Source organism: Callospermophilus lateralis, chromosome 4 (genome assembly GCF_048772815.1).
Source record: "Callospermophilus lateralis isolate mCalLat2 chromosome 4, mCalLat2.hap1, whole genome shotgun sequence".
NCBI lineage: Eukaryota > Metazoa > Chordata > Mammalia > Rodentia > Sciuridae > Callospermophilus > Callospermophilus lateralis.
Genome location: NC_135308.1, coordinates 93,153,114 through 93,170,278, shown reverse-complemented (window position 1 = coordinate 93,170,278; position 17,165 = coordinate 93,153,114). Strand labels below are relative to the sequence as shown.

Sequence of the window (17,165 nt, the reverse complement as noted above, 5' to 3'; positions counted from 1 at the left end):
TTTAGAGACTGGCAGACAATGTCTCAGTTTTCCCCTTTACCTGGAGTGGAGGTTTCACTGTTTTGTGTCCTTCCTCACATTTATTAGGATAACAAGGGGAAACAGCCCTGAAATCAGCCTTAGTAAGCTTTTGAATGCTTTCACCATTTGCTTTTTTACCTTTTGCAATTGCAATTCTGTTGAATGAAAAAGAAACGATTGGTCACAAGGTAGAAGGTAATAGGGAAGAGTATCACACCACAATAAAACAAAGAATGGGGCTTAACAAAAAATGGGAATGAACCACAGTCTCAAATGCTGGAGAAAGTTTTGGCAATTTTGAATCATTAGCATGTAAAGCAATCAGTGTGGTATAGATTATTCTTTTGAGGTAATAGTGGAAACAATAATTTGAGAGGCAAGACTGCTTTCCAGGGTGGGCAGTATCACTGAATGTGTTTGAGTAGCCTCCAATTGACCATATTTTAAAGAGATGAGAAAGAGTAGAGGGTAGAAACTAGTTGTATATAAGAAATAAGACTGAAGCAGAAAAGAGGAGGCAGGTAATTTTCAAAATCCATACATCAAAAGTTTTGTTCTCTAAGGAAAAGGAGATAGGTCAGTTTGTGATAGTGGAAATTTTGGGGTGAAAAAGGGAAAAGTAATTTATGGAAATTTCCTTCTGCTTAATAAGTGGAATAAGAGGTTACCTGCTAAAGTGGAATTCAGATTGGGAGGCTTGGCACAATATTTGCAAGGAGCGAAGTGAAAGAAGAATGCAAAGCTGACAATGAGTGGTGCTGGCTAAACCCTTACCAAGTCACTCTGCGGCTATAAGATGTTTTTTTTTTTTTTTTTTTTTTTTTGTACCAGGGATTGAGCCATATCCCCAGCCCTATTTTGTATTTTATTAGAGACAGGGTCTCACTGAGTTGCTTAGGGTGTCGCCATTGCTGAGGCTGGCTTTGAACTCGTGGTGCTCCTGCCTCATCTTCCCCAGCCGCTGGGATTACAGGGGCTTGAAGCTTTTCATCAGAATTGTTGGACCAGCAAGCAAAGTATTTTTTTCCCCTTGGTTTGTATTACTTTTGTGATTCATCCTGGAGCACAGTAGGAAAAATAGCCCAGGATAAATGAAATTCTGTTGATTGGTCTCATGTTATTTTTCTTTCTTTTTTCTGAGCTTGGACTGGGGTCCTCCGTAACTGTAAGAGTCCAAGGCCTTCAGAAGTTTAGAGTGTTTTTAACCCAAGTTGAACCTGATGTTCATCCCAAGTGTAATTTTGAACTTGGTGTAAATGAGCGAGGTAATGGCCTAGTCTTGTGCAACCTGTTCTGTCAGTTCTTGCTGTTTTCTGCTCAGCACATGTGCCTTTTCTCACTGCAGTCCCTTTGGCCAAGATGACTTTCTGCTCTGACCAAGTCGTCCCCCTACTTCCCAGGCATCCCCTGTGCTTAACTGGTTTCTACCTTTGAAGACCTTGGCTTAAACTTGACTTCTTTCATTAAGGTGTCTAAATTGTAGCCATTCTCTCTCTTTCTCTGAATAGTGAAATCTGCTTAACTCAAATCTACCCTTTTTTTACTAGAGCTTTCTAGTTAAACATAGTAATTGGCTTCATCCAGATAAACTTCACAATTCTTTATTTTCTTACTTCTCCCTGTTTTTTTTTTTTTTTTTTTAGGTAAGCTTTAATTTTCTTGTAAGAAGGGCCATATCTTTTATTTATTTATTTTTGATCCATTCACCATAGTCTAGTACCAGATATGTACTGTTTTAATTTAAAATGTTCAATATGGAATTATTTACAATCACTTCTATACGGTTATTACAGTAGTTAATATTTAAACTATTTGCATTCCTTATATTTGTTTTTTATAATGCTTCAGATTAATAATTATTATAGGTAAGTGTTTTTGGTGTTTCAGGCATTAAGCTTTAGTAATGTGGTAATTTGAAATACTATTTATAATTTAAGTTTTACTTTCCTGTCTTCATTTTCATGGCTGTGTACATGCTTGGGTGGCCCCAAGTCGTGACTCTTAAGGATGTCATGGTAACCTGGCAGAGAATCCTTGGGTTAAGTTGTTCTTTCTTCCCTTCCTGAGATGTGTTCAGCTGTTATGATATGCTCCTTCACTCTTTATTTCGTTATGGGTTATCCATGATGACAAAATTATATCTTTTTTATGCTCTGAATTTTTACTACTCTTTTTCTAGAGACAACATGAAACCATGATATTTTGAAATATACACATGTATACACACACACACACACACAAATAGGTACATATATACACTAGCATTATATAATAACTTTTATTTTTAAATACAGTTCATTAATTATTAGTAATATCATTTATCTTATAATTGGGTTCCTATTAGGCAGTGGTAATTTACATGGTTTATTCAAGCCAAGGAGCTTTTTATTCAATAAAGAAAACACAAAAGAAAGAATTTAGGTTGAAAAATAAATGCATTAAAAATAATCACAAAGTATATTTATTACAACATAGGTTTATTATCAAGCTACATATGGCATAAAATACATGTTTTTGTTTATTTTAGGAATCAAACATTTTAAGTCCAGTGCAAGATGGAACAAAGAAACCCCAGATTGACAGCAATAAGAGCAATAACTACAGGATTGTAAAGGAGGTCAGCAAATTTATAATATCTTTATATAGGTTTATATTTGCATGATATTAAATAATTATCATAAATAATTGTTGCTTATATATTTATTTAATATTGTTGTTTATAATGCTTTACTTCTTTTTAAAGATTTTGATCAGGTTAAGTAAACTCTGCGTACAGAATAAAAAGTGTCGGAATCAACATCAACGATTACTGAAAAATATGGGGGCTCATTCTGTGGTGTTAGATCTTCTGCAGATACCCTATGAAAAGGTTTGTCCTTAAATACCTTTTTCTTTAACTTTGTATTTTGATACAATTTTAAATGTATAATAAAGTGAAAAAGAACTTTTCTTCTCTTAACTATTTGAGATTGAGTCCTCCACTTGATCACCGTCATCTTGGAGCCTGTTAGTGTGTATTTCATGCAAAGACATGGTTCTACATGACCTCACTACAGCCTTCCAAATCAGGAAGGGATATGATACTTTGCTGTCACCTAATCCCACACACCATTCAAATTTCTCTTTGTCCACGGAGTGTCCTAATTGACACAAGGATCTACTTTAGAAACATGCAGTTTGGGGTTGTCATGTATTTAAATTTTCTGGTGCTGGAATTCTCATGTCATTGATACTTTTGCAGATAGCCACTTATCTTGAAGAATGTCCCCTAATTTGGTTCAGCCGTTATATCCTCATGGGATTAGACTTAATAAAGCATCTTTGGCAGGAACATAGCAGAAGGATGCTCAGTTCTGCTCATTGCTTGCTAGTAGGTGGCACATGGTTTTAATTGCCCCATTATTCATGATATCCACTCTGATCACTTGATTAAGGTGGTGACTGCTTGGATTCTCCACTGTGAAGTACTCGCTTCCCCTTTATGATTATTAAGTATTTTGTGGAGTGATTCTGTGAAACTAAGTAAATATCCCATTCTTCATCTAACTTTGAGTACATTCTTTCATTTACTTGTATCAGTGTGGACATGCAGAAGTTCATTTTACTCAATAGTTTATAATAGGGTTCTATCATTATTTTGACTCACAGTTTTCCCCAGAACTGGCCAGTGAAGCCCTTTCAAGCTAGATTTTGTGTCCTGTAACATGTCCCCATCATCATGATCTGGCACAGTAAAATGTTCCAGGTTCATTCTACTTCAACCCTGGAATCAGCCATTTCTTCAAGAAGCCTGGTTCCATTTGATGGAGAGTGGTATTTAGAAGCAAAGTTTTGGAAAACAAGTGTGCTTGTTGCTATTGGAATGTTGCATTTCCATTTCCTCCGAATAGATAAAGTCAGAGATATGCATATATGTGTGTGTGTGTGTGTGTGTGTGTGTGTGTACATGCACATACATACATTCATGCACACCTAACATATCCAAGTTACATTGACATTTGTTTTCTTATCTGTTTATACATTATTGAAAACCATGTTTTCATAACCATAACTCTAATTTCAAAACCAGAGTTCATGTTAGTTTCTCTTTTTTGGTACTGTGTATCCATTCTTTAACAGAACCCTGTCCTCTCCCATTATCTGCTTAAGACAGTTACTTATTTATTGGTACCCCATAAAGAACAGTCTTCTACCACACTGCTGCCACACCTCCATATGAACGCCCACCCCTTTCATCGGCCACACTGGTCTCTGATATCACCCAGTAGAGGAGCTTCTTTTCATCTCCTTTGGTGCCACCAGGCCAGGCCAGGCCTTTCTCTGTTAGGATGCCCTCCTCATTTGGTCTTCTACTGGGTTGTCTGCCTTTCCCCATTAGTTACTTTCTAATATATAAATTTGCAAGTCTACCATTCCTAAGGTGGCATAATCCAGCCTGTGGTAAAGAATGCCATTGAAGAATTCTTGGAAGCCAACAAAAGATACTAAATCCTCAGTATTTATTCTCTGGATTATTTTATCTGATATTATAACATGGACATTAAACACATGATGAATTCCCTTCTAATAATATAACTGGAGAATTGAACATTTTTTACTCCTTTGTTTCTATGGGTTTATTAAGTTTTAATAACTAGATTGTTTAGAAATAATAAAAACAGAAAAGAAGTGAGATGAGAGTTACAGGGAGCAGGAGCTGCTGTAGCACTGGCCCCAGGGATGCCCTTCTGCCCTGCTGGCTTTTCAGTGGGAATTGTCTTCATTGTCTTCTAACTATTCCTGGGTTACACAAGTTGAAAGAAAGTGTTAGAAGATTTTGAAGTAAAAATTTCCCACTTTTATTTAGAAATGGGGTCATTTTTAGTCTTATTTGTTAGTCTAATTGATTCTTCCCTGTTTTAAATATGAGGAAATGGGCCTGTTAAGGACTTTAGGCTGCTTGCTTAGTTATAGATGGCATAAACTATAGACCCCTAGATTAGGAAAAAGGAAGACATTAAACACAATTAATATAAGCTACGACCCAAAACACAAATTCATTCTGAATCTCTAATAATGGCCACATGACAAATGGGCAATGAATTATATATGAAGTTATTAGATGATTTCAATAATGTGGAAAGACCACTTTTTAAAAATTAAATTATTTATTTATTCTAATTTGTTATACATGATGGCAGAATGCAATTCATTTCATATTCCACATAGAGAGCACAAGAAGGGAGGGCAGAGGAGATGTGGGCCAGGTGGGGAGAAGTGGGTGTTCAGAGATGGGGAAAGGCAGAGCACATTCAGAAAGACTGGGGCAAAACAAGGACGGGCTGGGAAACAAAGGGAGGGTCTAAGAACTGGAACCCAACAGACATGAGGACAAATAAAGAGAACACGAGGAATATCTAGAAGTCAGGGAAGTGGCAGGGGCAACTATGGCAGGTGTAGAAACATAAAGGTACAGAGAAGAGCGACCATGAAACAGGCAGAGAGAAAAAAAAAATGTCCGCCGGACAAAGGAACACATTTTTTAAAAAATAACTTTTATTTTTCAAAAGTTAATATGTACTTTCCAGGAAACATAAAAAACGTAAGTAAAGAAGAACGTCATTCAGTCACAAGCAGTTTAGTCAGGACTGTCCTGGGTCCTGCCTGTACATACGCAGCATCCTGTTTTGTGTGGTTGAGATCATAGACCTCAACTGTGGTTTTCCACATCATGAATATTCACCAATTCAAAAATCCCAAGGCTACAGGAGTATTTTTTTAAACCAAGCATATACTACACCAACTCAATCTGTTAGGAAAAAATTATAATCCTGTCTTTCTTGGGAACAAAAATTTCACCAAAGACAAAAATGGCATCAGGATTCTAGATAGATGAATTTGCAGAGTTACAACTAAAAATTTATATGCAAATTTAAAATACTTAATACTCAATTTAAAATGAGACATAAAGCAGCAGGGTAAACTGCAAAAATGTTTCTAGGAGATTCATTATCAGATTTTTACTACTAAAATATTAGCAAGAAAGCATGTTCCCTGTGAATTAAAATATTCCAGCAGTACAGTCAGAAGATGCACACACATCAGTGGCTCACATCAGAATATAAATCCTTGAGTACTTGTTCCACTTTCCCCTGTGTTTTTCCTTCTGCCTCTCTGCTCCAGCCCAATGAACAAGTCCTGATATACACTTTGAAGAGATAAAACAATTCCATGTCCAAGATGCATCTTTTCTATCAATTATGACAATAAGATATGTATGAGTTAGTTAATTTAATAGCTCTGCTTTTTATGATACACTGCCATCTTGAGACATCTAGAAAACTTAGATGTTGTGAAATAAAATGTGAATTTTGTGTATAATAAACACAAGTACCTTACCAAAAAGGCACATGTAGATCTATGGCTGTATTCTAAAACTGTCTTCCAGATACAGAAATACTAGCAGGGAATGTTTCTCCTTCTGCTTTTCTTCTTCTTCACCATTCCAGTGACTAAGTTTTGGATGACCCCTAGTTTCAAGAGATGGATTGACAATGGTCATTTGCAGAAGACAGTTATTCCTAAAAACTAACAGAAGGATATTTGTGGTGGGATTGTTTTGCTACTTCTACCATATTTGGGCATTAGGACTTATATTTTAATACCTAGCAATATTAACCAAAATGCACATAAAACAATGACTAGACAATCAGAACGAATCTAAGGGGCACAGAACCTTTCTCTATGCATACTTTCTCCTTCTCCCACCCACCACCCAGTGAACAGTCAGCACACTCTCCAAGATGTCAAATTTAATAATTCCATTCACTAAAATGGCAACCATTCTTATGTAGTAACAAAAAATACTTAAAGGGCATTACTTTACCCTCTAATTTTACCATATGTTGGGTATGGGTAGACATCTTGAAAGATTAGATGTTTCCGACAAGGACTTAAGTGTTTTGCTGTGTGTATGTTATAATAATGGACAAAGAAGTCCCAATTTTGCAACATCTCATTTCTACATGTTAAAGAGGTTTCTGGTGTATGACAGAGTGGTTAGTATAATTAGCACCTTTTGTCTACTTTGTGTTGAAATTCATAGGAAATTCTGTCCTCCTGGATGACTTTTGGATATGAATTTGTTTGACAGTCTCTAAGCATTACATATGCCTGTGCTTGTTCACTAGACTGAAAGTAGAGAGAAGGAACTGGGGAGGGAAAGGTTCAGGGACAAACGGTCATATTAGAAGATGTGTCAGATTATAACCGTTGCTACGTGTGCAATTTTATTTACCAGTGCTGTGTGGATAGTGAATAAGTTCTTATAGGAAATATTTAGTCCTTCTAGATATTTAAAAATGCTTGATACATTTAGAAGTAGAAGTAGTAAAATAAAATTTTTGTAAATATCTCGTAAAAACATGTAGGAAATCTCGTGTTTGGAATCATTAAACCATCTCTGAACAGTTTACTATCTATACTTTTTCATTGGGTTGAGAGAGTTGGGAGGAAAGAAGTTGCAAAAGGTGTTTTGTGAGAGTGTGCTAGAAAATTTCAACTTTCCCATTGTCTTTGATGTTATATGCATTTCATTTAAACCTTGCTGCATTTTACATTTTGTGTACATACTGGACAAAGGAATCCTAATTTTATAATATCTACTCTATAGATAGTAAAGAGGTTGCCAGTGTATAACAAATATAGAGTTAGTAATCTAACACATTTTGTGCAATTTGTGTTACAACTCATAGAAAGATAATCTTCTGAAGAAATATTTTTTTTATAGTATTTGCACTCAGGTTTGTTTCTCTGTATCATGTGCTACTCTTTTAACTTACAGAATGATGAAAAGATGAATGAAGTAATGAATCTAGCCCATACCTTCCTGCAGAATTTCTGCAGAGGAAATCCACAGAATCAAATTCTTCTTCATAAACATTTGAATTTGTTTTTAACTCCTGGTGTAAGTATTTTAGTGATTTCTAATATTTATAGTAAAGTATGCTTCAGATTAATCTTAGTAGCACTAATGAACAAAATTTTATTAATCCTTGTCATCTCATTTCTTCCTTGTAGGTATTCTCTCCTTAAAATTGATCATCTTTTTATTTCTATTAAGGACTCTTTCAAAGTAAATTTAGAAATTGCAAAAATTTTATATGCAAATGAGAATTTCATTTTTTCATACACAGTTTAATGTTAGAACAATGATAAGGTATAACAAAGAACTAACTTAATAATACTGTAAGATAAAATATGGGTAACTTGAAGATAGAGTTAACTCTTGCCTTTTAAACATGTTTAAGCAGATCTTAAGAAAGAGCTGACTTTGAATAATAGATAATTAAATTAATGTCAAGAACACTATTGCTGACATGTTGTACTTCATGATAATAAGCTTCTGTCTTCAACTGAGTTCCTTTGTGAGCTGAATTTCTTTTAATGGTTAATGATCTCATTGCGTTTTGTAAAAGACTTGCACAGAAAATTCACTTGGGCTTCATATAAAATGTAAAGCTGATCACAAGCAGGAAAATTAGTCTAATTTTGTAGAATACAAAATTGATCTTGTCATTATTACAAAGAATGTTCCCTGTTTAGCTCCTTGAAGCAGAAACCATGCGGCACATCTTCATGAACAATTACCATCTGTGTAATGAAATCAGTGAGCGGGTTGTGCAGCATTTTGTGCACTGCATTGAGACACATGGCCGCCACGTGGAGTACCTGAGGTTTTTGCAAACAATTGTGAAAGCAGATGGTAAATACGTGAAGAAATGCCAGGATATGGTAATGACAGAGGTGTGTTCTTAGTTTGTATTTTATCAGTTTGACCTAAACAATATGCTCGAATGTGTATTTTCTGTTAACTTAGCAGAAGAAAAAAGCCAAGCAACCATTTTGGAAAATTATTTCATCATGACTGCTTAAGCACAAATATATTTTGCTTTAGTCCAATGAAGCAACATATTACAACTTAAGTTTATGATTTTCTAAGAGTATTTTCGTTTGATTCATAATGAATTTGGGTATGTTAAATAATGACTAAAGTCCTACCATTTCACAAGCTTATTTGAAATTAAAGTAAAAAACTTAGTATTTTAAAGTTTTTAATAATACAACAAAGAGATAGAACTCTGTTTGTTTAGTACCTTTATTGTTCTGTTTCTAAAATGTGGAATGGGTGTTCTCTGCCATATTTTGCAAAGGCTTCAAAAGGAACCAATCGATTTAAAAGCTACTTGTTGGTGCTTTATTATAGCAGGTGAGAACTTGCTACTTAGAGTAACACAAGAATCTATGAAGAATGAATGGCTGAAGTACTTAGTTTATTTTGCCCTTTTTATCTTGATGTTTGGTACCGAGTGAGATTTACATAAAGAGTGAGTTACTCACTAGGAACCAAGGGTGAGACTTTGGGGAATTGGCAGCCCAAAGAGCCCATCTGGGTAAATCACCACTCTGTGACTAAATGGTTCTCTTGTGGCCTGTCTGGATTAAGGCAGTTTGAAGTCATGGCCACCAAACTGTTACACTGTATTATAGACTTTGTTGGTTTGGGGACAGTTTTGCAATAATATTCTTTCAAGTTAGGGATGGGAGATATTTTTGTATTGATTCAATATGAGTCCCTCCTGCCATTTAGAAATCTTAAAATTAATTCAGCAAAAGCTTAAAATTTTTGTCAATTATTGTTATTAAACATTGTAAGGAATGTTTTACACTTGTAAAATTTACCTTTTTACAAATTATATTTACATTCACATTAGTTCTTCTTTAATGCGTAGAAATGTGTGGGAAGTAATTTGATTTGGATTCTGATCACCAAGGAAAGAATTAGAATGAGAGAGTAGCAAATATTTAAGCCATCCCTATGGCATTTATCAAATGATGTGTTTCTATGTGTGAGAAAGTATTTTTAATATTATGTTAATATTTAATATATTTGTGATATGTATACATTTTTCTTCCAGCAAAACTGCCCAATTCATTGGCTTATCAATTTAAATATGATAAAAAGATTAAAAATTGTATATCTATTTTTCCCCACTAAAATACTCATATTGTGTTCAGAAAATTGGTCCTCGTAAGAGGTAAACAATAATATTTTATGATGTTTCAGCAGTAAAATTGCTACTTGCTGGAATTTTCCACTAAAATTATACAATAAAATCTAAAATTCATGTCCTAAAAACCCTTACTATTCATTTCTTTGTGTCTCATTTTTTAGTAGTCTTCTCCTTATTTCTCCCTCTTCTGCTTTTACCTCTGTTTTCTTATGATGCTTTCCCAATAAACATGGAGTTTTCCAGACTTTTGTAGATTTATACGTGGCTCAATGTACTTGCTTACTTATTTCGTCACTATTGAAGTGGTTTGGGGTATATCATCCTGTTTAGTAAAAATTAGACATAAGTGATATCCAGTGCTTTGGCAGTACAGTCCTCTCATATGGAGGGAAATAAATTTATTATTTTATAGGTTTGACTCATTGATAACCACCTTGCTACTGTCCATGTTGTCTGATTCTTGCCACTTCTGCCGCACCTATATCTCTCTGCCTCATTTTGTAGCTTTCACAACTTGGCACATGATTATAATCTTTTCACCATTCTTCCTGGGCATAATGATTCCTTCACAGTGTTATCTATGCTTTTTATAAAGAGATACAACTGTTTTTAGATAGATCAAGCCTTTGAAAATAAAATGCAAGAATGAAAATTTGGATGGCAATGGAGATTCTCTTATTATCATTTCAGTTGATAAATGGGGGTGAAGATGTGCTGATCTTTTACAATGATAGAGCATCATTTCCAATCCTTCTGCACATGATGTGTTCAGAGAGAGACAGAGGGGATGACAGTGGCCCCTTAGCCTACCATATCACCCTTGTGGAGTTGCTGGCAGCATGCACAGAGGGGAAGAATGTCTATACTGAAATCAAGTGTAATTCCCTTTTGCCCTTGGACGACATAGTGAGGGTGGTGACCCATGATGACTGCATCCCAGAGGTAAGCCTGGCAGAAGCTCAGTAGCTGTAGAACCGTCATAAAGTTTTGAAGTACATCTAAGTGCTGGAAGTCTCCCATACTAACATTTATGAGATCACACATATTTAATTGAGAAATTGGAAATTGTAGTTAGCTATATAATTTGGGAAATTTAAAAGAGCATGAAAAGGTATATATATATATATATATATATATATATATATATATATATATATTAGTTATATAAGAAGCTTGGAAGCAGAGTAAAACTTTTTTAAAGTATGGCCCCTGTTAGTTTACTGGAAGCTACTAAAAATGTCTCTTAAATTTTAAACATGGTAATCAGATCAAATGAAAACTTTACTTGTAGCCTGTAGTATATTTTTGAGCATAAACAGGCACTTCATAAATTATTTATAATCATTGATTGGAGAGGCTAGGCTAGTGCTGCAAGATCACACACGGGACTCTGTAATTTTACTTTGCTTTATAATAGATGCATTCTTGAAAAATACCATACACAGTTTGCTTTGTTCATACATCCTTCTTTATCCTCTCAGTTTGATTTATTTTTTTATTCTTTATTTTTAGTTGTAGGTGGATACAATATCTTTATTTTATTTGTTTTTATTTTTGTGTGGTGCTGGGGATGGAATCCAGTGCATCATTCATGCTAGGCAAGCACTCTACCACTGAGCCACAACCCCAGCCCCTCAGTTTGGTTTTGATGATATGGGGGGAAAAAGTAGCAGAAGCTGATTGTCTGCTATCAGGGGTATTAATGAGGCTTCCAGGAAAGTACATTTTAATAATTCCTTTCTTTTGTACTATTATTGTATATTATTGAAAAATTTTCAAATGTATGATATACTGAAAATTATATGAAACCAAACATTTTAAATTACAGTAACTTAAAAAGTTGTCAGGGGAGTTAACTTTCCCATTTCTAAATAGTCTTCTGTAGTGATGGACTTTAAAGAAAATTTTTGGAAATTCTGTAGGATTGTTGATACCTCAATCCTAGGGTACTTCATGCCTTGATTTGTTTGAAATAAGATGGCAGAGAGAATATAGTATAGTGAGGAAATCTATGGGTTCTGTCCTTATTTGTGGTCCTGGTTTTGGCCATGCCTCTTCCCATATGCAGCTCCCCTGAAAACACCACCCTTACTTCTAGGTTTGTGAAATAATTCCCCTTCACCCTTTAGAAACAGATCTGGGCCTTACATCTTCAGGAACAAATGTCCTGGCCTCTTGTAGCAGAGAGTCTATGAGTCTATAATGTGAAATTTGTCATTTGAATTTTATTCATTAGTAAACATATTTAGCCCTCATACTCTTTTCCAAGATTATAAACTCCAGGAGAGTAACAGTTAGGGCTGTTTCTGTTCATCATTACATTGTCTGAGCTGGAACAATACTCAGTCATATGTTTTGAATGAATGAACAAATGAATTAAAGGATGAGTCAAAGTCCTGGATCAATTACTGCCTAGTGATATCACTGACTCAAACATATTACTTGACTTTTCAATTTTCAGTTTCCACAGTTTTAAGATGAAATAATTATAATACATGTCTGATAGGATTGTTGGAGAATTGAATTAAATAAGATAGTACATACAAAATGCCTAAGGTGTTTGGCACACAGTAAATATGGCATAAATATTTGCTTCTGTGGCCTGTGATGGCATGATGACTGGCTCAAATATTTCCCTATCTGTGACCATCCTTGACACACACACCTACTGTGGGTGGCTTGTGTTAGACCCCAGTCAAGCAGAGATAATCACCAAGGTATGCAAACTGGCCCTATGTTCCTGTGGTTCTAACTCTAATTCCATGGATCCCCGAAATAGTTTAATTAATTTTTTGTGTATATACATTTTTCTTATAGATTTATAGAAATTCATTAGATTTTTATAATGAGAGAAACAAAGAAAATAAAATAAAAATGACTGCCCTGTGTGCTTTCCACATGGTATATATTGATGAGACTCATCCTAATCCTTCATGAAGAATTTTGCTGATTCTGAGGAATATACTACATTACCAAATACTACTTCTTGTTTGTTAACTATGAGTTTGTTTTTTTCCTCAGGATCAGTAGCATAGGTTTTTTTTTTTTTAATGTCAATGAAGTATTATTTTGTCAACATATTTAAGCATTATATTAGGACTTCTGGTTGCAAGTGACAGAGACCTAACAAAGTAGTTTAAACAAGAAAGGGAATTTAAGGGGATTTTACTGGCTCTTGTACTTGGAAATTTGAAGGACTATTGTTCAAGTGGATGTAGAGGTTCAGAATTCTTTCTGTTGTCCCTTGTTCCTTTGTGTCTTTGCCTCATTCACTTCTTCTGGGCATACTTTTTCTCTCCACACACCTAGCAGATAGTTTCTTCAAGTTCAGATTTATCATGTTTCACTTTAGTAGTAGGTAAGAGCGGGGAGAAGGGGCAGGGAAAGAGGGAGGGAGAAGAGGAGAGAGAGAGAGCGAGCAAGGGAGCACCCCTGACCCCTAGAGTCTCTGTGATAGGATGAGAGGCTTGGTTTGCATGAAATGCCTATTCTCACATCAGTCCTTGGGCCTACAGACCTGAGTACTAGATCACATGTTCACCCCTGGACTGGAGTGGATTGTCCTGGCAAAAGAAAGGAAATGGGAATGCATTCTAGGTAGATAAACATGCAGTAATATACTACAGGGACTAACACATTTGAACCTTTTGTAATTGATATTTGAAAGTGATCACTAAAGAAATTAACTTTCTTTTGAATTTGAAACTTACACAGGTTAAAATTGCTTATGTGAACTTTGTTAACCACTGTTATGTTGACACTGAAGTGGAAATGAAAGAAATCTACACAAGTAACCACATTTGGAAATTATTTGAGAACTTCTTGGTGGATATGGCAAGGGTAAGTTGCACTTTCACCTTTAAACACTATTCATGTTTAGTAAGGTTGGCAATATATCCTCTGACTAAACAGAATTAAACAGCTGAGATTTCCATCAAACCTACAACCTTTTGCTTCACTCTTACATTCACGAAGTTGTGAATGAGTTCCACCAGATGGTAAGATTTAATGCGTTAATGTCCACAATGTCGTATAGTATGCATAGTACTAGATAGTGTTCATTTCTTACCTTTAAAAATGATATTTGTCTGTTACTAAGTAGAATTTTAGTAGCATTTTTACATTGGTCTGAGAAGACATTTGGCAGAGGTCAATTTGTAATCAACTCATACCATGAGTGCAATTAACACCACAGGTGGGGGAGGCCTCCGGGCCTCAACCTCCTCTCTCAGGCAGGTAGGCACTTGACCTGACTGCAGACTTAGCATTACTCATTATTGCTCATTCAGCCTTCCTTGGAAGCATGTGGGAATAAGTTAATCATGTGGTGTTATCACTCATGTCAGCAAAACTAGACTCTGCTTTTGCTTGGAGTCCATTTCCTCTTGTTTTTGTTTTGGGGCAGGGTTTAGGAAAGGATGTGTGGAGCTGGATGGCATATTCTAGATACTGCTAGGCATGTTTTTGTTCTGTTATTACTAAGTGAATGAACAGATAAAGAAAGGAAGGAGTGAATCTTCAGTTGAAGATAGCACTGAATTCTCTTCAGTATGTGTTAGTCCTTTCTTTTGCAAAGTGAATTCTTACAATGTCCAGGGTCTATTATTTTAATTAAAAAAAAACCTTCTCTAGTTTTTTCTTTAAAGTAATAGGACATGGAGTGAAAATAAGCCTTTCACTGGTAATGCTGTATAGATAACTCCTTAGACCTGTTAGGAGTTACGATGGCCTGTGCTCATCTCTCTGGCCTGTCCATTCCTGAGTGCTGGTAGCTTTGTACAGGCTTCAGATACATTTCTTTGTTAAAGGATTGGTGAAGCCCTTATTTCCACCATCTTTCAGAATGTCATCTCACTGCCTTTCTGTAGCCCTTTCTAGAAGGAGGGACAACACAGCAGATACAGTAAAACACTATGACCCTAGATACCCACGAGCAACTTTGGAAAATACAGTGGGCCCTGTGCTTTTCTTTTCTACTTAGCCACAGTTTCCAGGTGCGATTTCACTCATTGTATCTTTGGGTGGTTAAGTGTGTGCCATCTCCACTAGGTTCAAGTTCACGTGAGGTAGGGTAGTTTCTGTTTTACATCATTTCCATCTGACTGGAAGCCACTTTTACCTTTCTCAGGTAAATCTGCACCTGTAAAGAAACCACTCTGTTTTATATGAGATTTAACATAATACTCATATGTATTCCCACTGGCTTATGAAAAGTTAGTATCTAGCGAGATGCAAGAATGTGAAAGAGTCTCTAGAGTCCTTGAAGTAAAGGATGATTTCTGTGCCAATGCCTGAGCTTTAAAATTGCACGTGCAGGAAGATGCTAAAGAGATTATGGACTGATTTGCCGAGTTGCACTACTGTGCTACTGAGTAGAGATAAGCGTAAGACAGACCAAGGGCGTATTCTAGGCAGCGTGAGTTATAATGCTAAAAGGACTTTTTTTTTTTTTTTTAAACCACAGAAAGCTGATGGTAACTGCCATTGATTATGGCACCTTGGAAACACTTTTCCACTAATGCATCCGGAAGACAAAAGTGTATAGATTTATGTTTTTTTTTTTTAACTATGCCTGTGGGAAGTTTGCTTTTTGTTTGTTTGTTTTTCATTTTAGCTGTTTTGATGAAGCAGATGATTCATGTTATTTATTCTGTAGTCTCTAAGGGAATTTCAAGACCTTCTAGGTCTATTCGCTTTTCATGTCTAACCACAAGGGCTTAACTATACTGTGAAAGTACTTTTTCCTTCTTATTTCCCTCCTGTCCATATTTTAAAGCAGAGGTTCTCTAATCCACTCACCGGAGTTGTCAGGAAATCACCCTTTCTGTTTCCGGAGAGAAAAGGAAACCTGATTCTTCCACATCTGGAATTTCTTTCTTCTCCTATAAAAAAAGATTAAGGGGCTACTTCAAATGTTTAGTTCAAATTATAAAATAAGTATGGTTAAGTGAGTAGAAATCGGTCTTTCCATTTAGTAGGGTAGTAGTTCTCAAGCTTTAGAATTACTTGGGAACTTATTAAAACACAGATTGTTGGGCTCTGACCTGAGAGTTTCTGATTCAGTACCTGGGAGACTTGGCATTTTTAAGACTCAAGGTGATGATTTATAGTTGCTGGTTCAGGGAACACACTTTGAGAATTGCTTTAGTAGAGAATGGTGGTTGAGGGTAGGTATTTCACAGAAGGTAGCCAGATCAAAGTCTGTGTCCACACTGGCTCTGGTTATCTTGGGCAAGGTACTTAGCAGTCTCACTCAAAGTTTCCTTATTTATATAATGAATAGAATAATAACATATTCCTCATGGTGTTCCTGGGAAGATTCAGTGAAACAAGGCATGCAAAACTCTTAGCAAGGTGCCTTCTAGGTGAGTGGGCAACTTCACCTATATCATTATCACCAGTATTATTGAAAAGTTGTATGGAACCTAGCAACTTTAAAGTGCTTCCCTGAGTCCTATACCAAATAATAATATTGAGTATAACCAAAGGGGGGATTATCCAGCACAGGCAGAAACCCAAAACTAGACACGAAGCTGGACATGCACAACAGTAGTTGATGAGTTGTCACAGAGGGCATGAATCAAATTCAGATGTTACAACAAAGTTATGAAATCCCATGATACTCAATTAAGTGAGAAATGGTGAAGAGAATCTGTAGGAAAGTATTTGGTAAGATGGATGTTATGGTCTTTCCATAGCATGTTAGGGTTAGAAGAGATGAATATATGTTGTTCAACTTTATGTCCAGTTCATAGTTTTCAGCACTACCTGAATATTTCTTTTAACAATGATCTTTCTGTTCTTGAGTCTTTTGTTTTTATTACCACATAACTTAATTATTAAAAGCTCTTGTATTGAGTCAAATTTTAATTTATTATATATAGCGTATACACACACACGTGTGTGTGTGTGTGTGTATGTGTGTGTGTGTGTGTGTGTGTGTGTGTGTGTGTGTGTGTGTTTTGTGATAGTGAGGATCAAACCTAGGCCTCATGCATGCTGGGTAAAAGACCTATACCCCTGAGCTATGTCCTCATCCCTTATTTATGATAATTTTGACCTTGATATTCTTCCAGCAATAATATCAAACAA

At 35.6% G+C, this 17,165-nt stretch overlaps 1 protein-coding gene across 2 annotated transcripts in view; it reads left to right on the top strand.

Moving 5' to 3' along the window:
• Positions 1–17,165, top strand: part of Itpr2 (inositol 1,4,5-trisphosphate receptor type 2) — a 474,501-nt gene that overhangs the window by 207,198 nt on the left and 250,138 nt on the right. For both annotated transcript variants that reach the window (XM_077109287.1, XM_076854229.2), the window contains 6 exons: positions 2,549–2,638; positions 2,765–2,890; positions 7,844–7,966; positions 8,605–8,805; positions 10,764–11,015; positions 13,788–13,913. In XM_077109287.1, the coding sequence (XP_076965402.1) occupies positions 2,549–2,638; positions 2,765–2,890; positions 7,844–7,966; positions 8,605–8,805; positions 10,764–11,015; positions 13,788–13,913 (918 nt within the window). The remainder of the gene's footprint in view (positions 1–2,548; positions 2,639–2,764; positions 2,891–7,843; positions 7,967–8,604; positions 8,806–10,763; positions 11,016–13,787; positions 13,914–17,165) is intronic.